Source organism: Pteropus vampyrus, unplaced genomic scaffold (assembly GCF_000151845.1).
Source record: "Pteropus vampyrus isolate Shadow unplaced genomic scaffold, Pvam_2.0 Scaffold30, whole genome shotgun sequence".
NCBI lineage: Eukaryota > Metazoa > Chordata > Mammalia > Chiroptera > Pteropodidae > Pteropus > Pteropus vampyrus.
In genome coordinates, this window is record NW_011888811.1 from 715,044 (window position 1) to 737,822 (window position 22,779).

The 22,779-nt window shown below is 44.6% G+C and overlaps 1 protein-coding gene across 1 annotated transcript in view; it reads left to right on the forward strand.

Annotated features, from left to right (window-relative positions):
* SLIT3 (slit guidance ligand 3) overlaps positions 1 to 22,779 on the forward strand; it is a 563,294-nt gene that overhangs the window by 87,980 nt on the left and 452,535 nt on the right. Inside the window, exon 4 of the mRNA XM_011356694.2 lies at positions 5,431 to 5,502. Within this exon, the coding sequence (XP_011354996.1) occupies positions 5,431 to 5,502 (72 nt within the window). The remainder of the gene's footprint in view (positions 1 to 5,430; positions 5,503 to 22,779) is intronic.

The window sequence follows — 22,779 nt, forward strand, 5'->3', positions numbered from 1 at the left end:
CTGGGGCCCACTGCTCTATTCTGTGCTTGCTTCCAGCCTGGAGGCCTCTCACCTCACCCTTAACCCAGTGAGCTGAAGCACTGCGCCCCACCCCCTTCATGCCGTGCCAGGTCAGTAAGGCAGGTGAGTCTGGAAGCTGAGTCTCCAAGAAGATTCTGGAGGATACAGACAGACTCAAGCAAGTGGGCCTTTTGGGAGTCCCGTTACCTCCAAATAGAAGATTCTGGAGGATACAGACAGACTCAAGCAAGTGGGCCTTTTGGGAGTCCCGTTACCTCTCTCACCTAGCCCAGGAAGGCCACTGATTCTTCAGGCTGCCTGAAGAATCATTCCTACTTTATGATTTATTCATGAAATTCAACAGGTTCCTATTCAAGGACCCCTCACACGCCTGGGCCTGTGTCAGCTGAAGTTGGAACACCAAGCAGATATTAAACATTATTTTCCACTCCCAAGGACTTCAGAACGCAATGGAAAGATGAGACCCACACATTGGCTAATAAATTGAGACAGTCTGTGATGAAAGGTTAAATTAAATATCATCATTATCCACAGTAGTTAAGGGCACAGATTTAGTATCAGATGTCTGTATTCAAATCCCATCACCATCATTTTGGTCAAATTCAACTTTGGGCAAGTGCCTTAGCCTTCTTAGGCCTCTGTTTTCTTCTTCTAGGGTATCTAAGAGTTCTAGCATCAAAGTATTTCTGTGAGAAATTGAATGAGATGGCAAAGTGATTAGTGCTGTTCCTGACTCATGGTCTTAATGTTATTACTAGCTACTGTTATTAGTTGTCAGAACATATTTGAGAGACTCCAAGGGTATAGAAACCCTGAAACTTCTGCATTGTGGTCCTCCCTTCTCTGTTTTTTCAGCAGTGATTGGTAATTTCACCTGACCCAAGCAGGAGTCCTGGGGGGTCACTTTTAGCTCCTCCAACTTTATAAATTCCTTAGCCCTCATAAGCATTCAGTCACAAAACCCTATTGATTATACATCACATCTGTCTCCTACACTCTAACCAGTCTCATCCTAACCAGGTCTTCACATAGCCACATTGAGTACGCAAGATCTCTCTTAACTGGTCTCCTTACTTCCAATCCCTGACCCCCCTTCCAAAACAGATTTGCTACTACTCAAGAGAATTTCCTAAAATCCAAACCAGATTATCATTCCCTTGTTCACACCCTTTCTATGGCTCTCTCTGACTTTCAGCAAACAGCCCAACCCAAATCCTAATCATGACCCGCCCACGAGGGCCCCTGTGATATGATCACTGCCTAGCTCCACAGCTGCATCGCTTGTGTTCCTCACCTTTATGTGCCAGTAATGCAGGCCTGCTCCCCAAATGCTTCTGTCTCCTGGCCCACATGATCATGCACATACTGCCCTCAAAGAATAAAACCTTTGTCCTTCGTCTCCTGAAGAATCATCATCATGCTTCAAAAGTAAACTCCAAACCACTGTCTTTGGGAAGCCTTTCTTTACCCAGGTCTGGGCTAGCTGCCCCTCCTCTGTGCACCCACAATACCTCTCTTTAAAAGATCATGGTGCAACTTTTTATTTTCATGTCTATCTACTCTGCTGGCATCTGACATTCTTATTCATCTGCATTTTATTCATGCAGAAGCAGGACGGGATTGCATCTTATTCATCTTCGTATATTCATATTGAAAATGACTGCAGAGATGGATAGACGGACAGATAGTGGTTGGATGAATATACAAGTTAATGGTTGAATGGTTGAATGGATAAATAAATGAACGAATTCAACAAACAAAGTGGCACAAATCTCTAACTAGATCTTATACCCAGGCACCCCCAGGAGGGTCATCAGCAGTACTACAAAGGTAAGGCTCTATTCTTGAAGCTTCACAGTTCAGGCTGAAGAGCAGTATGACGCTGCAACTAGCTCTCCATTGTTCCAGCAGGAAAGCTGAGAGTGTTGAGCTTAGAGGGAGTAGGGACATCCAGATGAGCTTCCCCCATCACTGACCTGGCCGGTGACCTGTTTGTTGACCTCCTCAGGTCTGCCCTCATACGGGTCCCTTTCAGTCCCTTTCTCCATCCAGGCATCACAGATTTATTTCCTGCTTGACCTACGGCAGGAGAATTCCAGCTCTGGACCCAGGGTGGCAGAGCAGCAGAAGGCGTGAGTGATGGAGGGCGCCATGGCCCACAGCCAGTGAGTGCCTGCAGCCCAGTGCTGCCCTGTCCCTGTCAGGAGAATAGCACGTTTCATTCTGTTCATTTCCCTGTTAGGAGCTGCTCTTAGAGTAGCCACATGGGAAGTGCACCTTGTGCAGCTCGGAGCCTTCATCAGCTCTTCGAGGAAGACCTTCCAGGCCAGCTTCGTTCACTGAGCAAACATGAATTCATTCTGGCATGAACTGGAAATGAAATTGAGTATGGAGCTCTTTGTGATAGGGAGAACCCGTACAAGCCAAAGTGGAAAGACCCTGAGGCTTTGGGGAGAAGAGCCCAGCCCAGCCCAGCCACCCTGGAATCCTCGTTCAGGGTTTATGAAGCAGCAGGCAGAGCACAAATGGCTAAATTTGGTTGTGTTTTTATTTTTGTTCAGCCACAAATACCGGCAAAGAACTGAAAACGATTCCTCCCTTCCTAGAGCCAAGCCGGTTTTATTTTTAGCTTCAACTCTGGTTTTGCGCTTTTAGCACGCTAAACACCCTTCCCACTACAGGCAGCGGTGGGCCAGATCTGAGGATTTTTGCCTAGACTGGAGTGTTGGTTTTCTGAGTGTAACTCTTACCAGGCTTTGCGAGGCTGTGACAATAGAGGATAGTTCCAGATAGACCCACAAAGAGACCCAGTTCTGGCCTTAGAGACCTCGAAGAGAGTCCTTTTCAAGGAGAGAAATGCACTTGGGTGGATGGTTATCTGGGCTGGAGTGCAGGAGGGGGTAACCCTGGATGAAAGGAAGCGAAGGAAACAGAGAGGTAAAGGGGAGGGAGCTGTGTTGGCTGAAAGGTTTTGTGAAACACTGTGGTTCAGCGTCAGGGCTCTGGACGCAGACCACCTGATCTAAATCCGGCCTCTGCCACTTCCTAACACTGTGGCCTTGTGAAATGTACTCAGCTTCTCTAGGCCCTGGGTTCTTTTCTATGAGATGTAGATAATAGTGACTCCTGCATCTGAGCTCACCTGTCTGAGATCCTGCCCATCTAGCATGTAGCATAGCATCTGACACGCAGTTAGGACTCAACAAGCACCGTTTTTATTATCGTTGCCATGCTGTTATTGCAATGCTAGACACTTATGCATGCACTGTCATTAAGTCTTACGGCAACGCAGTGAGTAGGGTTATTTTGCAGATGGAAAACTGAGGCTCAGCGGGCTAGATCACTTCCCCAAGGTCCCATAGCAAGAGCATGACATCGCCAGACCTGAACCCTGCCCTGGCCAACCCCATCATACCACCACGCCTCTTCCAGGACCAGTGCTTGCACGTGATTTAAAAGGACATCTCTGACTCTATGAGAACTACTCTAAATAAGGAACTAGAACCCCCTCCTGTCCCCTGGGTTCCCCTTTCTTTCCACTTGAGTGACAGGAACACACAAAGAGCAGATAGTGGGAGTAATCAAAAGAGCAGTGGCCAAAGTCACAGAAGACAGAAAGTAGAACGGTGGCTGCCAGGGACTAGGGGAATATGCTTAACACTACTGAGCTGTACGGTTAAAAATGGTCAAGATGGTCAACTTTATGTTATGTGATTTTTTTAACCACAATTTAAAAATAAAAAACAAACAAAAAAAGAGTACTGGTTAGGGAGTCAGGTCGCTGCTGGGGTGGGCCAGATAATTTGAGCTTATCCCATCCGGCTTCCAGTCAGGAGTCTCAGCGTCAGCATCTCTGGTCCACACCTGCCACATGCTGCACGAACCCCTCAGGGCTGAACAGCACACTTCTGACAGCAGCCTCATTCTTTGAGGTCTTAAATGCTTCACTCTTACATGCTTTGCCCTTTTGACCTCCTTCTAGTTCCCCATCCTTCTGAAGTTTTCAGCCATCACCTGGGATGAAAGAAGAAAACTAGCAAAATCTCACCCAGGGACTATGACTGTTTGGTGTGTGTGTGCAGCAGGTGGGGGGATGTGGGCTTCGGGGCCAGAAGCTGAGAAGAAGCTCACCTTTTTGTCTCTTCGGTTTGCTTATTCTTGGATGGGATACTACCTCCCACGTAACCAAGCGTACGCTGCTTGCTCTAAGAGGAGAAATTCAGCCAGACTACAAACTGCTTTTTGGCTCCAAGAGATTTTGGAGAGTGAGATTCTGAGGATTCTGAGGACAGGAGATTTGGGGACATTGGTTTGGACATTCACCAATGATTAGACTGGGTAAAGATGCTAGGATGGAGAGGCCTGGGGGTGAGCATGGAACCGAGTCTCCTTCTTGGCCACACACTCCCAAGAAAGCAGGCTTCATGAAGGTCACACCAACAGCTCAGTGTCCTTCAGAAACTCAGGTGGCCTCTTTTTCTGGGATTAGCATGGACTTCCCCAGAGGAGAGTCTGGCTCTGCTGCCACCATCCAACAGGAATATCTCTACTGGGCTGAGTTTTACTTCCAGCCATGCCGTATACCTAAACTGTGGTCCCTGACCCAGGGCCAACTGCTCTATTACGCACAGTGGGGACAGTGCCCAGGGCCAACAGTACTTTTAGGGACCCATTAAAATGTTTTAATTTCTTTTAAAATTAGAAGAAAAAAATGAGTTTTCTGGTCAAAGTACGTGTTATAATATATAATATTAACATATTTGATTTTATACCAACACGGTTATAAAATATAATATATTATTTTTTACTTTTATGGAGGAAGGTGCTCACAAAAGCAAGAGTGCCCAGAGTCTACCAAAGTTGTGATGCATCCCTGCTCCGCCCTGTCCGAAGGGCCAGGGATTCCATGGGCTCCTTAGCCTGTGATGATCTGCCTCTTCCTCTTCTCTGTTCCTATAGCAACTGCTGTCTGTCCCTCCCACCTCACCATTTAAGATCTGGAATATTCTCTCTGGTATTTTATTTCTTTTTAGGGACCCATTTCATGTGCCAGTTCTGTCACTTGGCAATAGCTGTCTAGAGCACATGGTGAGAAAAATTCAAAAGGCTCGTCTGGGGTCCGTGGGAAAGAATGTGGTGTCTCTCCTAGGCTCGTGACGGGGGAGGGGCAGCAGGCATGCTGTGTGCTTGCTTATGACTGACCTTTGTGTTATAACCCCAGCTTGACTGACTGCAAACTCCATAAGATGAAATATGCCTTACACATGCTGAGTGTCCCACACTGAACGATCTAAAAGGTCTCTTCATACCTGTCGATTGATTGATTAAAGTGGATTCTGAATATACTTGATCCAATTTAATGTCTGCTTGACATCTTGACATCTTTTCATTTCTTTTTTTCCTCTTTAGGCGCCTGAACAAGAATAAGCTCCAAGTCCTTCCAGAACTGCTTTTCCAGAGCACACCAAAGCTCACCAGACTGTGAGTAGAGTTGATTGTGTTCTCTACCAGGGGTCTTGCCTGGCTTTGGTCATGTGGAGAATGTGGTCACCTTAGTACGTGGAGACCCAGGCTGTGCGGAACTTGGTAATTAGGCCTCACTCGTGGAAACTTGGAGCGGGGTGTCCATGTGCTGTGCCCCCACACTCCCCTCCAGACCCAACTTGCTTGCTCCCTTCCTGTAGTGATCATTGGCCTAAGTGGCTACTGCAGGCTGGTGGCTTGTGGTGGTGGCTCACTCCTTTATGAGGAGGGAGGGAGCTTCCACCTAACTCGGGTCTGAACTTACCTCAGAGAAGTGCCCTGAGGGTGGGGTTTGAGTTTGTTCACAGGAGGCCAACGGTGGTCTCAGAGGGCATGGATTTGGACTACATAGTTCAACTTCACCACCTTGCTGGCTAGAGCAGGTCTTGCCTGTTGCCTGCGTCCTACCCCTGCCAGTCTGGGAACTCTGGGTCTGGAGACCTATGATTTTGTGGGAAAAAGAAGAAACACCTTGAATTTCGCTTTGTCTTCTGGAATGGTCCAGGATGTCAGGAGGGAAGAGTTGAAGATGCCTTTGTGCATTTATTCAGAGTGAATTTGGAAACTCAGGAGCTGGAGATGCACATCAGGATAGAGATTGTGGTTCACGTATTGGATGTGAGGCAGGTACTAATGATTGGCAGTGAATAGTGCCACGATTTTGAACCTGAAAGTCCTGCCGGCAGTGACTAGTGTACGTGGGGTAAACTGGATTGCCCAAGGCTTGCGTTTCCGAATGGAGTGACACAGTGTCTGGCTGCTTAGCAGTCACGCAGCGAGATTTACAGCCTGGCTGGGAAAACTCTAACAGTACTGGGGAGGTGCCAAAGTGGTGGCCGCCATTCTCGTTTCCAATGGCTGTGTTTACTACCTACTTAGGCACTCAAACAATGCATGTAGTTTCCGGGATAAATTGGGAAATATGAAACACATGTCAGTGTGTACACTTAAGAATGAGTTCTGAGTTAGGAATCTATCTGTCTATATCTACACACACACAGCAAGACCATGTATGTAAGTGTATTTTAAGGGGCACTTTGTTGGAGCAAGAACAGGCAAGGTCTGGTGTTTCAGTGGTTCAGTGACCTTGCTTGCCTTCTCTAGGACACACCAGTACTTTGTCAAGGTCTCCTCGTGCTGTGTATTCTATTAATCTTGCTCAGTCCCCCTGACTGACTTTGCTTAATGTGGGGAAGTATATGCCTCCCTTTCCACTCTTCCACTCTGAATCCACCTTGATGGGCGTGAGGGCGGATGAAATGCTGTGAGTGTCTAGCAGGCCTGAGTAAGTAATACCAAGTGAGCATACAGGGAAATCGCCCTGATTTTGAACTTCCTCTCCTCTGTATAGTTCTTTCCTTAGATGCTCACCTAATAGCCATCTCTCCATCCAGTACTACATTGTGCCTTCTCAACCTGCTCCTAACTAAATGATACAGTCTATCTGCTATTCATCTCAGCATCTCTTTCTATGCAAACAGAAGTAGCCTGGGGTTGGGGCTACTGGGAGGCTTTGAGCAGGTGGGGTCTGAGTGTTCCAATTGCTGCAGGAGGTCAGGTGGGCTGGTTCTTGCTCACGGAAGCTGTGACCTTGCAGCTGCTCCCCACACCATCAGGCAGGGCCCATTTTGTGCAGGGCTGGTCTCGATCCAGGCAGAGGAGACCTTCCAGGTCTCTGAGCTGCTGAAGGCCTGATCCAGGCAGGCAGCATGGGGATGTGGGAAAGCACAGGATATTATCCTAACTGCCACTTTCTAACTGAGAGAGGTTGGGAGAGTCACTTTCCTTTCTGTGCCTGAATATGCTCATCAGGAGACACACCCTCTTCCCTTCTACCTACCCCATGAGGAGCTATAAGTATCCTATCAGATACCGGCGTGCATGTATTTCCTAGGGTTTAAAGTACTGTGTGCGTGTAATCACTAGGATAACTATTGTTCCCCCTACAATCCCATCTTCACAACCTCAGTTTCTAATCTCCTTTCTCTGCAAGCAGTGAGGAGACTAGGAGTTGGTATGAGCACTGACATATAACGTACACTGAGCTTCTGCACCAGGAAGTCAGGGATGACATCTCTTTGGTTTCCATCCTGCTACAGGTCTCCAGGCACTCATGAATGAGTAGATGAATAGATGAATGATACAGGCCTAAGGATATAAACAGTGCTTTCAGGAAGCTTTGATTCTTTTATCTACCATTCATTCACTCATTTACTCATTCACTCATTCATTCATTCATTCATTCAGTAAGCTTTTCCCAGGTGTTTGTTTCAGCCTGGCTTCTGTGCTGGATATTGAGCTGCAGACGTGAAGGATGCCCAGTTTTCCAGGTGCCCCATCATGAAACATTCTGAATGGCTGCCAAAAAGCTAAGATATATATATATTTTATTGAAACAGCTATATTAACCCAGGTTTGGGCTATAATTGGCAATCCCTTTTTCTCTGTGGGCTTGATCTTTGATTTCTCTTAATGGCCTTATTGTGTCTTTGTCTTATTTTGTCAGCCACTCCAGGGCCTTTTTGGAAGTAAGCAGGGTACAAATTAGAAATCAATAAATGTGCAATCATGACTTTGTATACATATGCCACCAGCAGTGTTTTAAAAGAGCACTGCATCTCAGTAGACACAGTCAGTCATTTTCTAGGGAATAATAAATGTGGGTACTGTGTGGCTGTCTGCTCCTTAGTGTGCATGTGGGATACGCAGAAATCCCAGACATGCTCTTTCTTATTAGATCTATAGACAAAAACTGCTTAGTACTCAATGTTTATACCAAAAAAAAAAAAAAAAAATCCCCTTTGGAAGGGCCATGGGTGTATAATTAGATATGTTTCAAGTAGTGATGAGAAAGAGAAATAATATTTATTGAGGACCTTGTCTATTATAATACTAACTAGTAAGTGAGAGAAATGCAACTACAGTTAGTCTAACCCAAAGAGGATATATATTAGTTCATATGCCTGAGGAATCCGGTGATAGTCATGGATAGCTTTAGGGACAGTAGGATCCAGGGGCTTGATGATGTCATTGAGACTTTATCTCCCCCTGCTCCATCTCTTGGAACAGTATACATGTTATCAGAAGACAGAGGAAGGGATGCAAACTTTCACACCCTCTGACCCAGCACCATCTGATTCATTGATTCATGTGTATATCAGTGGTGTATCTATCCTCTGTGTTTTCAGTCGCATAGAGCACAGGCCATAGAATGCTAGAGTTTAGAAGGGCCCTGAGGTTTAGGTCATATTGCTGTGGTCTATAAAACACCCAGCAAGGTCTCTGTCCTGCCTTGGGCATTCAGTAAATACCAGCTCCCTCTCATTCTGATGTAGCTCATAAGGTTCTCAGGTGTTGGGCCTATGTTTCTCCCCCTTCCAGGTCCCCTACGGGCTCCCACACAGGGCTGAGCACAAGAGATTGCAGTGAAGTGAAAGGATTAAGGGGCTGCTGATTATGTGCTATGAGACTAGGCAAGTTACTTAACCTCTCCGGGTCTCGGGTTCTTCACCAGTAAAACAGACAGTAAGAGAACTTACTTCTCTCTATGCTGTTGTGAGGAGAAATGTCAGGGATCCATGGATGGTCTTTAGCACTGAATATAGCACATAGCAAATATGCAGTGAAAGATGACTATAGTTAACTTCTGCTGGCGGACTGATGGACTAGTGCATGTGCTGGGGCTTTGGCATCTGTGGCGTAAGCATTTCAGGACCTGGCAAAGGATTCAGGCTCCAAAACAGATGATGGTTGAGGGGAGCACTGCACTTGGGAGTGAGAAGATCCTGGTTCTCATACTGGCTCCGCCTACCACAAGCTATATGGCCTCAGGCACGTTACTTCACCTCTCTGGGTCTCAGTTGTCTCATGTAGAGAGCATGGGATGGAGCATGGTCTATTTACCTGATCTGTAGGTAACTTAATTTTTTTTCACATCCCCTTCCAGTTTTCTCTTTCACCTACTCATGAAACAAGGAGTGAAGGGTTTCTGATTATTTAGAGGTTAAGTGGTTAACATTGCTAGAAATTCTTTAGAAGGAACAGAAGACAAGGTGAAAACAGTGATTAAAAGTCCTCTACATCTCACTGGATTAGAGAGCTTAGAAGGGGATGTGGGACCTAACTGGTTTTTTTGAGTTTGACTTTGCCATCTGAGGACGGGCAGACCACTGATGGCCTTTTGGCCCACCGCTCCTGGATTCAGGTCCAAAGATTTCATAAGTACTTGACAGTAGTTGAAAACTTGTAGCTGAATAGACAGTTGTGCTAGCAGTGGTACAGATACCTAAATTTATTCTCCACTCAGTCCTGTGAGGTATTTGACAGCTTCTAAAAAATGCCACTGGGGTTAAACCCGCTGTCGTTCACTTGGTTCAGTGGAGTTGCTGAGACTTGGAAAGCTAATCTCCAGGCAGCTGGAAACAACATGAAATGTGGCCAACTAATTTAGCCCAAGTCACTGGGGCTCTTATCATGGCAGAGCAGTGTCTCTCCCAAAGAGTTAAGGGCTGTGAGACCTGCATTTCCAGGGAACCTACTTCTGGTGAGCGAGCCCTCATCTGAACTCTCATTTCTGCTTACTCGTACCTCTCCTTCATATTTACTGATTTCTGCTCTTATCACAGCCATGTGTATACCTTCCCTATATCCCCAACCAAACCGGAAGCTGCATTCAGCAAGGCGAGCTTATGTCTCCTTGAGGCAGCCCAACATTAGAGCAAAGAACAGGGACTTAGGAATGGTACAGACCAGGGTTTGGATCCTACTCTCTGCTGATCCTGGAATCACCTCAACTTTCTCAGTCACTGGTAGGTCAGCTACACAATGGGAAGAATAATCCCAGTTCCTGCCCTAGTTTGCTCAGGCTGCCATAAGGAAGTACCTCAGACTGCATGGCTTAAAGAACAGAAATTTGTTTTCTCACAGTCCGAAGCCTGGGAGGTTAAGATCAAGGTCCTGGTGCCTCTCTCCTTGTCTTGCAGATGGCGATCTTTCTGCTGCCTCTTCACATGGGTGTCTCTCTGGTCACACTCACCTTTTCCCATGAGGGCAAGGGCACCGGTCATACTGAGTTAGGGCCCCACCCTAATGTCACCTTTTAACTTAATCACCTCTTTAAAGACCTGATCTCCAAATATGGTTACAAACTGAAGTACTGGAGACAAGGGATTTGACATGTGAATTTAGGGAGGCCCACATTAGCATGTAATAGTTCCCGAATGTGTATTGCATATTTGCCAAGTGTCGAGTGCTCTTTGAACTGCTTTTATGTATATTCTCTTACTAAATCTAAGATTTGGGAGGATAGGAACTATATTATCCCCATTTTAGAGATAAAGAAACAAGAGTCCTAGAGACTTAGCTTGCCCAAGGGCACAGAGCCAGTAACTGGCAGAACCAAAATTTAAACCCAAGTTTGCCTGTCTCCAGAGCTCACATTCTCAACCAGAATTCCCGTTTTGTAGTTTTGAGAAGTTAGTAACTAGTTAAGGTGCCAGGCAACTCGTAGAAACTCAGTTAGTACTAGTTCTGTTATCTCTTTGAAGCCCTAGAGGAACCCATACTTGCTGAACGCCTGGAGCCTTGAGCCTTCTGCCACTCATAGATTCTTCTCCAGCCACCTTAGTCTTTCAGTTCTGTACTGAACATTAAAACATAACCACATGGAATATATGTCTCTATAAAACTCTATAGAGATGTGAGACAGTAATATAAAAGTGAAAAACCCGTGGAGAAAACAAAAACCATGCTGCTCAGTCTTCCAGCAGAGTTGTTACCTGATGTGGTGAAATGATAACAGGAAGATGGGAAAACCAGCCCCTCATGGCTTCAGAGACTGCCTGCTTGCCTGGAGTTGGATCCCAGACACCTGCTCCCTGCTGTGCTGGCCCAGCCTTCAGAGGCCAGGACGGACAGTGAGACCAGCCTCAGCATTGTAGACATGGGGTCACTTTGTCCAGGGGCACAGCCACCTAAAGCTCATGGAAAATGTCCTTGCAAACTGGAGCTTCATTTTTACCTCCTCCACTCCCCTAATCCCTGACACTGAGGTGAGGCCAGCCTTCAGTTTGTTTCATGGCACGCTGCTTCAATTGCAAGTTTCGTCATGTGCCAGAAGACAGGTCTACCTTTAATTCACGTGTAGACAAGTAATGGATTACAGTGGATGCCGTGTCACTCTTGGGGCTTCTCTTTGGTGTGAGTGGCACTGTCTCTGCAGTGTCTTGAGCCAGAGCCAGGAAAGAAGGCATGAGAGGCTTCTTTTCTCTTCTCCTTCACTGAAGCTTTATCTAACTGAGCACAGAAGCCTATTGTTTTATCCACAAACTTGATTACAAAGCTAATACTTAGAATTGTCTTGTAGACTCACACTATAGAATTTCAGGACTAGGAATAAAAGTTATCTAAGCCAGTATTTCTCAAACTTTACTATGCATCTGAAGATCTGGGAATCTTGTTATAATGAGGATTCTGGTTCTGGAGGTATGGGGTGTCTAAGAGTCTGCTTTTCTAACAAACTTCTGGTTCTGGAGGTCTGGAGGTCTAAGAGTCTGCTTTTCTAAAAAAACTTCCAGGTGATGCTCCTGGTCTCGGACCACATTTTGCAGAGTAAGAATCTACGCTGTAGTGGTTCTCAAACTTAGCATATAAAAAAATCCCTTAGGATCCTGGTTAAAATGCTGATTCCCAGGCCATGTACATCTGGAGTAGACCTAGGGATCTGACTTTGTAAATAGGCATCCTGGGTGATTCTGGTGGGTGTTGCCTACGGGGCATATTTTGAGAAACACCAATCTAGTACAGTCCCTATTAATAGATTTGGGAGCAGGGAAAGAATCAAAGATCTCTTGAGTGCCTACTATGTGCTAGGCAACCTTATGCATATGCCGTCTTCTTTGGTCCTCCTGCAAGGTAGATATTTTTATGCCCACTACACAGATGATGAAACTAAGGCTTGAATAATTTAGCTAACTCACCAGGAATAAACCCAGGTCTTTCTGACCCACAATTGTGTATTTTTATTCTACTTAATCATGTGTCTCTTGTGCTTAAACATACTTTGAAATAGAGAAAAAGAGAGAAAGCAATCATAGACCTTCGAAGCTTTCAAGGTTCGGTATTTGTGCTCTGTGCTTATATGAACATATATGAATATATGCTCCTATCTGAGATCGGGTATTAAGACCTGAATCATTGAAAGAGAAAAATGTATAGACTTAAATGCATGTTTGCAAATAGACCTTTCTCAATTCCCTATAGTTCATCAGAGATAAAGTTGAGCTTTACATTTTCAAATTCTTTAGCCCTTTGGGCCAGCAGAACAATTTTCTAAAGTAATCAAGCAATAGTTGAACCGAGAACATTCTGCCTGCCAGCTTGGAAAGGTGTTCTTTTTTTCTTTTTTAAGTTTTTTTTTTTTTTTTTTAAAGAAAGAAAACCAAGCTGTGACTTTACAATGCTTTGGAATTACAGAATATGCTTGTAATTTTTACAATTCTGTACAGACTTCTTTGCCACATCTGGTTGATATTACTGGCAAGGATATATGGGGGAATAAACCATGGACTGGAATGTGAAACATCCCACAAAATGAGTTTCTTATAGGTTGCTGCATAAAACATTTTGAGTCTTTCTCTCTTTGGAAGGGTAGCTTAAGTGATTTCATGGATTCAATATTTTCTTTGGTTTGAAGGTAAGGGTTTTTATTGGTCTACTTGGTGGGGGTTCCAAAATGGTTTTCTGAAGATGTGTGCAAAGGGTTAACCACTCCAGAGTCGGGCAGTGGATCAGGGTGAGATAAGCTACTCTTGAAGGAAATCAGCCCAACCTTTGGTGAAAAACTTTGTACCTTGGTGATGATGGTGACACCCTGGGGCCAACTGAATTGCTATAGAAAAGGGGAGAATACAGGGGAAAAGGGCTAGGTGTGTAAGGCCTCAGGAAACCTGAGTCGTAGCTTGGGTGGTGCATTTAAACAGCTAATGCAAAAAGAGGTCAGCTCCTGGCACATACCACCCAAAGCCTTCATCCATCGAGGCGTTGTCTGTGCTGTATATGAAAAGAGGGAGTTGGGAAAATGGAAAAATAAAATAAACATCCAGCTGATACCTGAAACTCAGTCAGTTCCCTACTGGGGACATTCCTCTCCAATTCCTAGGAAGACTGTGTGAGCAGGGACAACTAAAACATTCATTGAACACCTACTGTGTGTGTGCGTGCGTTGCGGCAATGTGCTGGTGGTTAGGATGCTGAGTACAGAATGCAGACACATCTAATCTGAGCCCGAAGGGTATAAGCATGGGCTTTTCGCCACCTGGCTCCTTCTCAGACTTCCTTGGCCCAGACCCACCTGCGGAGTTGGAACATTTCTGCACAACACCATGTGCTGCTCTCAGCACCCTGTGGCATGTGGTAGAGTCAGCCAGCCTCAGCAGGACTGTGTGGCCATCACATGGGTGCTCAAATAAAGACTGTGCTCTCCAGTGGAAATATAGCTCTTTGTTGAGAATAAGAACCGGAGGCCAGCTTCACCTACCCCCTGGGGTTGTCATTCTCCTTATCGAGTTAGAAACTGTCAAGGGAATTGAAGATGTCAGGGAAACACCACATTGTGTATAGAAAAATGTCAGCCTTTTGAGGTGGGCAGATCCCAAATACACATTCTTTAATTGCCTGAATGATGCAAATGTACCCACATCTAATAATCCTGAAATATTTGTTCTTGAATCACATTCAGCATCAACAGAAACATTTCGAAAGAGCCTAATCATCTCTCATTTTCAACTAACATTTGGGAATCTCTCCAGGGGACAAATAGTGTTTTAATTTGATGCCCCAAATTCTAGTGTAATTTCAAATCATGGTTATAAAATGAAGAGAAAAAAAAAAAAAGCCTGTAACTATGGCTTTCTTCTGGCTTTCCTATGGGCTCAGTATCCTGGATGTTGAACATTAATTTCCACTTGTAAGGTTTGCAGTCCATTTACAAAGTCCTGGAGATTGAAGCTTGTAATGAAAGTGTTGACACAGCATTAACAACAGCAAAAGTATGATAACACAGGACTGTCCAAACCAAATAGAAATGGAGAAGTTTAAGTAAATTTCACGCTCCTTGCCTGAATATGGTGTGCTGGACCTGAGTTTTTGATTCATGGTTTAGAATAATATTTTAATGTTTTATTCATGATGTTTCTTTCTTCCCATCATTCCTTCTCTAATTCTCCTCACCCTACTTAAGGTGATGAAGCCTGCTTGGAAGTCTGACCTCGTCTTGATTGGCGCAGCCTGGTGTATAGCCAAAACCTCTCCCCATGGTTGGCTAAGTAGAGTATTCAGCGATTGAACCGATGGTTTGGCCTCTCACTAGTGTGTCTAGGGCTCTGAACTCAAATTTTTTGTCAATGAGTCAGCTTTTGATTAAAATATACATAGAATCATGCCAACATTTCTCCTAGTGAAGGGAGCATCTTGACTTTTAGAGGTCAAAATGCTCTAAGGAAGAAAAACTGCATTTCTAAGAGGGTGAAAGGGTAACCGAGGACTGATCTCCTCCCTCTCGGTTTAATTTAATTTGGGATTCATGAAACTCTAAGCTGTGGATCAAGATGCTCAGAAAGACATAACTTTAATAATTTTTTTTTAAAAAAATGGAAATCAGTGGTAGCAATATAGAAAGAAATGCAGGATCATCAATTTTATTAATATCACGGTCCCAATCACCTCCTTCCTGTTTCTCTGCATCACCACTCCTCCTTGTTTTTTTCAAAATCAGAAGCACATACATATAACATACCACACACATACACAAAAAACCTTCTCTCTATACGACAATCCCAGACAGGTAAACCCTTTCCCGGCCTCTGAATCAAAGCACAGACATAATTTCACTTTAGTGCCAGATACTGACTTTTACATTAGCTCAGATTATTGAGCAACACTGTGAGGAGTATCAGGGGTCAGCAGCGGTGGTGCAAGGCAGAGACACTTTGTCTCCTTGGCTCACATTGGTGTTTTTGGCACATAGAGATGATGGTAGGGACAGATTTGTGTCAGAGACAGTAAATTATCATTGTGAATGATTTCCAGTCCGCAGAGAGAGTTTCTCTGTCCCCTGGAAGAGATGCGCATGGGTCAGGCTTCTACTCGAGACCCTCAGGGACTTTTATTCCATTTCACAACACAGAGCAGAGCATTGTCAACTACCAGTTCCCAAGGGCTCGGTCATTGAACAAAATTATCTTAGGGAGTAATCGTTATGGCTTCCATTGCGAATGGTGTTCTCTGCAGATCCTCTTTCCCTGTGCATGGCTCTTCTGTAATTTGAATAAAATTGAAGGATGGGAGATCATTAAAGCCTAATGAGGCCAGAAAAGCAGCAACAGGAAAAGAGGAGCTGCCCAGGGAGTACTCTTCTTGCCAGTTTCTCCTCAAGTGGACAGTTCCCAAGTGGAGAGCCACACAGGAGTGGTGGGGAGATTGGGTAGAATTTGTCAACTCTACCTTTGCCATGCATGACCAATTTGTCCACCACCTTCCGTCTCTGCTGCCATCACCCTAGTTTAAGCCACCATCCTTTCTTAAGTAGATTACTGCAAGGCCTTCTTCACTAAATCTTCCTGCCTCTATTCATGGTCCTTCATCATCCATCATCCATCCAACAACTGCCATGATCGGTTTAAGACAAATCGCATCTCCTCATTCCCCCATTTTCAGCTACATTATCCTAAGAAGAAACCCGAGCTCATACGGTACGCAGTCTGGCCCCTGTCACCCTTCCTGGTGCCGTCCTAGGGCACTCTTCCCCACATCCCCCCCACGGCAGCCTCGTGGGTCTTCTTCCTGTTGCTCCAACACTCCCATCTCTTTCTCAGCTCAGGGCCTTGGCCTTGCTGTTACTTCTGCCTGGAACACAGTGACCCCAGATGTTGGTATAGCCAGGTCCTTCTTGAAATTTAGGTCCTGGCTCAAACATCACTCCCTCAGAGAGCCTTTCCTGATCACCATATGTACAGCAGTATCCCATCCTTGCTAGTCACTGTCTATAACATGACGCTGTTTTATTTTCTTCATAGCACTTATCACTACCTTAAATTCTTTTGCTCATTTATTTACTTGTTTATTTTCCATTCTCCCATCCCCCAGTAGAATGTGAGGTTCTTGGAAGGCTGGATTCTGTCTGTCTTGCTGACTCTGTAATTACCTTCCACTGCACCTAGCACATAGTGGGCACTCGGAATATGTTTCGTAAATTCGGTCTCTCCAAAATCTGCTTTTTTTCATAATATATGGTCAAAGGCACCTTCTATTTCAACCAGAGTTCTCTCCTCATTGCCCAGAAAAAGCCCCAAATGATTATTTAATGACATATGTGCACACATGTGCGTACACACACACATACACACAAATGTGCATATGTACACTCAGCACACACACAAGAGCAAGAATAAAACTAACATACTGGATTTCATCCTTTAGTTTCAGCCTCTATTTATTTCACTGTTTGCAAGAGAGATTACTTGAATTTAAGAAATAGAAAGACTCTGCTCTGGGATTCTGAAAGGGCCTTCATGGGTGAGCCCTTCCACGCACAGTTGGGTGAGCTGACTTCAAGGGCCAATGGGGTGTGATTTCATGCTCTCATTGAAGAAAGAGAATCAGCGCATGCCAGGATCCTATGCTAGTGGACGCGAGTCAGTGCCTGAGACTGAGAGCTGGGGAGGGAGTGTTGTTCTTGGATGCTTATTTCTAAGACCTGGAAATAATATTCTGTGATACGATGAAATGAAAAGATAAACTCTGTTTCCTTCATCTCCAGGCATCACTGATCTTTTTATTTTTATTTTTTTTTACTTTCAATGGGCTTTGAAAGAGATGGTCTAGCAAAAACATTTAAAAAAAAAGAAAAAGAAAAAGAAAAACTAGTGACGACTCAAACAAAAACCAAACGTTTAGCCTGGAAAAAAAAAAAAGTAGATTACACTAATTTACTAAACATTGACCTAACCCTCCAAATTATTTTTTTCTTGATCTGAGATCTAAACCAGAGGTTTCTGAAAGACACGTGGCGAATGAGTCCAAACCTGAAGTGAACCATATCGTCTAAAATAATTGAACTGGAACCACACTGGAACATCAAAATATTAATGTTTTCCAAACTTTCTCTGAGTCTCTGGCTGGTGAAGCTGTATCACCACCCTGCTGTTTGTTCCTCTTCTTCCCCACCCAGCCCCCTGCCCCATCCATCACTTACACTTTCCACAAACCTACCATCATTCAGCAATGGGCAGTCACCGGGGCTGCACTGTGAATGCAAGCCTGTGAGACTGTTGCTCCCAGAATAATGAGAGATGCTGCTCTTCTGAATTCTTAACACGGTCACCACCTTTAATTCCCTGTCATGAGTAAAAGAGGATGTCTTTTCAGTGAGGATATATCCATTAGATGAGTGGGGAAAGGGGGAAGATAGGACAGAATGAAAGGAAGAAAAACCTGGAATAAGGAAGAGAGGGAGAGAAGAAGGAAGAACAACAACAAAAGTAAACACAGAACAGAGGTGGTAAAGATAGAGATACAGTGAAAGGGAAGGAAAGAAAGAAAATAGGACATGTTGGGGGGAAATATATCTTAAATTCGTGTTTGCCATTTTCTGATTCTTCCCAAGGCAGATTGAAAACATTCTGATTACACATGTGCTTCTACCTTCTGTGCCAAGCTCTGTGTACGCTTTTGTCTCGACAACACCTCCTCAGGAGGTAAGAAGCATCATCTTCACAGAGTACCAGAGCTGAATGGTACTTTCTGAGACTTCTAGACCAATGCCTTCATTTTATAGTTGGAGAAGAAGAGGCACAGACCAGTGGGGAACCCACAGACCCCAGCCCTCAGATTCCTGGTCTGGTGCTGTGGACACAGCCCAAAGATTCCCTCTTACCTTAGCCATGATTTTTCATTAAGTGAAGCGGAAGAGAAACCGTGGAAGAAGGATTATTGGCTTACAAGGGATTAAGGGTTGATGCTTCCAGGGGTCATGCTGGCTGGGGTAGCAGTTTATCTTTTAAGAAAAAGGATATTTTTTTTAAAAGAGGTGATACTAGGTATAAATTTGCTCATCCAATTAAGGATGAGCAATTCTTACCTATGAAGGGATTGTTGCAGGTGCTGTGGAAGCATTTTGTGGTTATTGTCATGACATAATGAGGAGGGGAATTGAAAGGCCAAACCTTACATGAGAGCCATTCCAAGGAAAGAATCAAAAAGGCAACCAGAAGGAGTAGAGGCTGACTCTGTAGGCTTCCATCCTGGTGTTGGAAGGATGAAGGTGCCATTCATAGGAAGTGAAGAGAAGAGGAAGACTTCTTGGAGTGGTCTGATGGAGTCTGCTTCCAGAGCTTGCAGCCCTCCTTGGGACAAGCCCTAGCACATCTGCATTTCCACCTTCTAGGAATTTCAGAAGTTGAAATGCTAAAGTCAGCTTGTATCAGCATCAGCAGCAGTTTCTTTCCCATCCCAGCTAGTTACTTCTCTAAAAACACATCCATTATAAGGAGCCCGTGCATTTAAGAAAAAAGACCTGTTACTTATAACCCAGCAGCCACTAGGAACTGACCAGGTTTTCCTAGTGGACTGGGACACTGCACCCTGCTTACTTGTCATATGTAACCCATTTACCTGTAGCTAATTAGCCAGACTTCAGTGTGGAGCCCCAAATTGCTATGCTGATGATGGCAGCCCTCCCCTCCCAAGAGGTGCTGATTTCCCAGCTCAGCATGTGGGACTTCAGTAACATCTCTTTCCAACGATACAGTTTGATTCCACCATGGGAGGCTGCTCTGGTCCTAGCTCACTTAGCACTAAATCTCTCTCTAGATGCTCTCATTACTTAACCTTTTCAGGCTCCCCGGACCAGCCCTGGCTTCTTATTTATTTATCTGGGGCCCTGTTTACTTCCCTGTTGTAAATTACTTTTGGCTCCTAGCCATCTGATTGCTGCAGTGATAGACTAATAGCTCAGAGCTACTGCATTTGCGTTGTGTGATGAGGCAAATAATATGCTTAACTTAAGGGAGAGAAGTACACCCTCCATTGATTTCACTGGGGGAAAATATTACTCAGGGGAAAGGGCCAAATCATTTACCTAATGTCTGCTGGTGGAAGTCAGTGTAATTACGGGCAGAATTATGTGAAACAAATTGTCATGTCCATAAATCTAAACCTCCATTTTCTCAAAGGCAGAGAATTTTGGCGTTGACATGGGCTCCTCCTCTCTGACGGGTGGGCTTCTGAGAGGATGCTGACAGAGGATGTTGGCTCTCTGGTTTGCTTGGCAAGGGGGATGCTCTTCCTTGTCTTCAAGCTCTCTAGACACCTAAGGTCAGGGCGGGCCCATCCAGCTCACTGCCACCTGCTATTGTAAATAAAGTTTTATTGGAATACAGCCATACCTGTTTATTTACATACACTCTATGGTCATATCTGTGCTAAAATGGCAGGCTTTCAAAGTTATGACAGAGACTGTATGGCCTCTAAAGCCGGAAGGAAATATTTACTATATGGCCCTTTATAGAAAAAAAGTTTGCTAATTCTTGCTCTATCAGAAAAAGATCCTTCCAATGAATGTTTTATATGGAGATGGAAAGATTAATTTGGATCACTACCCTTAATTTTCTTCTTTCAGACAGTTCAATCTCATGACAAGTAAATTCAAAGGGAACTAGAATGTTTATCATTGATTCTATAGAGATTCTGTATCTATTCACATGGCTTCTCTCAACAACCATGTGACTTAGTAGGTTTCACAAGCCCATTTGACAGAAAAGAAAACTGAGACTCTGAAAGGTGAAGTGTTTTGCCCAAAGTCATTCAGTGAGGAAATTGAAGAACTGAGATTCATACCTTCCCTCTTGCTCCAAATTCTGTCTTCTTTCAGCTAAACCTCACTGCTTCCCAAGAAAAAGAAGGGAGAAGGCATTGGTAGTGGGGGAGGGTTTATCTAGGCCTTGCCTCTCCACGGAAGGGCTGCCGAAAGGGGGCATGTGAGCAGCAAAATCACGGGAAACACAAAACCTAGAGGAGAAGCAAGGGATCTCATTATCTTTAATCCACACTTCTGGTGGGGTAGAAGGTGGAGCAGACCCAAGAGTCCTTAATGATGTTGAGAAACAACAGTTGTTTGTCAGGCAGCAAAAGAAAGCCAAAGAGAAGAGTACCTGCATGATAAAAAGCTTGTTTCATGGCCTTCGTTGCCTGTGTAATGCCAATTGTCAGAGAGAGAGCGTGATTGATATGGCCTCTTTATGGGGGAGGTAGATGCCACCAGCTCTGCTGCAGCTGAGGTGACAGGATAGTCTTGGTTCTTGCAACCTCTGGGAACAGTTCCTTAGACTTTAGGGCACCCTGGTGCAGACTCTGATGCCCCGAACATCTGCAATAAATGTGGGAAAGGCGATGTGCCTACAGGCCTGCCGATGTCACCAGTGTGCCCTCTGCAGCTGTGGAAATCTCAAGATGAAAACGACCAAAAGCACCTCTTGCAAAATAGCCTTTGATCTCTGAACCTGGGACGACAAGAGGGTGTAGTAGATATAATAGTAAATAATACAAACTGTAGTAGCAGCTACTATTCGTTGAATGTTTACAAAGTACCAGACATTGTTCTTTCTCATTTTATCTTCATAATCATCCTGTGAGATAGGTATAACTGTTCCATTTTATTGAAGATGAAATGAAATTCAGCGATAATAAGTAATTGGCTCAAGCTAATCTGTAAATGATGGAGCCGAGAACCCAAACTGCCTGACACCTAAATAATTCTACATACTAAGGGTGGGAGGTTGGGGACAATAGACATGGAGTCAAAGTACTATAGACTATAGACCAGCTTCGTCACGTGGTACATAAATTTGCTTTTCTTGGTCTCAGTTTGTGCAAGTGCTTTCTTATCGCTTCTTACAAGGGCACTAATTCAAACACAAGGACCCCTCCTTTATGACCTCCTCTAAACCTAATTTTTCCCCAAAAGTCTCACCTCCAAATGCCACCATATTGGAGATTAGGACTTCAACATATGAATTTGGGTAGGGTAGCGTGGGGGGTTGGGCAGAAACATTCAGTTCATAATAAATGAGAAGTAGTGCCATAGAGCAGATGTTGATTTTGCAGAACTCATTACCTTGGAGGAGTTTGAGGCAGGGAATGTGAATATCAGCTTTAAATGTCCGAACGTGCATATCCCAGATGTGTTCCATCTTAATAGATGTTCAATAAAAAAGTTTTCTGGTCAAATAAGTCTGGGAAAGATGTGAAAGGAAATATGGGAGGCTTCTTGATTGCAGGACTTTTCAGAGCCTTTACCTTGTTAATATGCATTGCGAATTTTCAGGAGGTGAAAATAAGTCTACAGCTATTTCTCAAACATTTTTTGACTGTTGAATCTATGTTCATGGCACCTTTGGTGGGACTCGAGTTTTATAATACTGGTGTTGAGAAGATGTGAGGTTAGAACTTTTTAAACCTAGGTTCATTTGTAGGTAAAAGAGCCATAAAAAGATCTTGAAAATAATATCTGAGGGCAATTCAGTATTTCCCCTGGGAATGCGGTGGTGATGAAAATGGACCAGAGACTGGTCAACCCTGCTTGGTGAGGCCCCATTTGCAATCTCAGCATGGCCTTCAGGGGCCTTGTTTATTGTTAGTTCTGACACAGCGTCACGGTCCCACTTCAGACTCTTCCTTCCATTGAAGTCGAGAAACGGTTCAGAGGCTTTCCTAACACCCACCTCTTTCTCAAAGCTTCCCATGATGTGCTGGCAGAAGGATGGCATTTCCCCTCCATTCCTGCTCGTTGTCAGCTTGCCGGCCCCCACTCTTTCTCTCCTGACCCACCGCCCTCAACACTTCCCCTTTGACTCTGTCTTTGTGGTGTTATTCTGGCCCCAAGGGCGGAGAGTAGCTGTAGTCCCCTGAGGCATTCTGCTAAGTTGCTGGAACCCAGATCCTTGCCTGGATCCAACATGCCACCCTCACCCCACCCAAGTCTCTCTCTAGGCATAGAGCGAATTCTTGCCAGCTGAATGCCATGAGATGGATGCCTGCAAATATTCAGCAGCTTCCCCAAAGCAGTGACGATTCATGCCTTCACAGGGTGGACTGCAGTCCACTGGGGACAGGGACCTTACCTGCTCTGCCACCTTGTCCCTCAGGAATGTACCTCCTTATGGGGATACCCCATCATGAGCC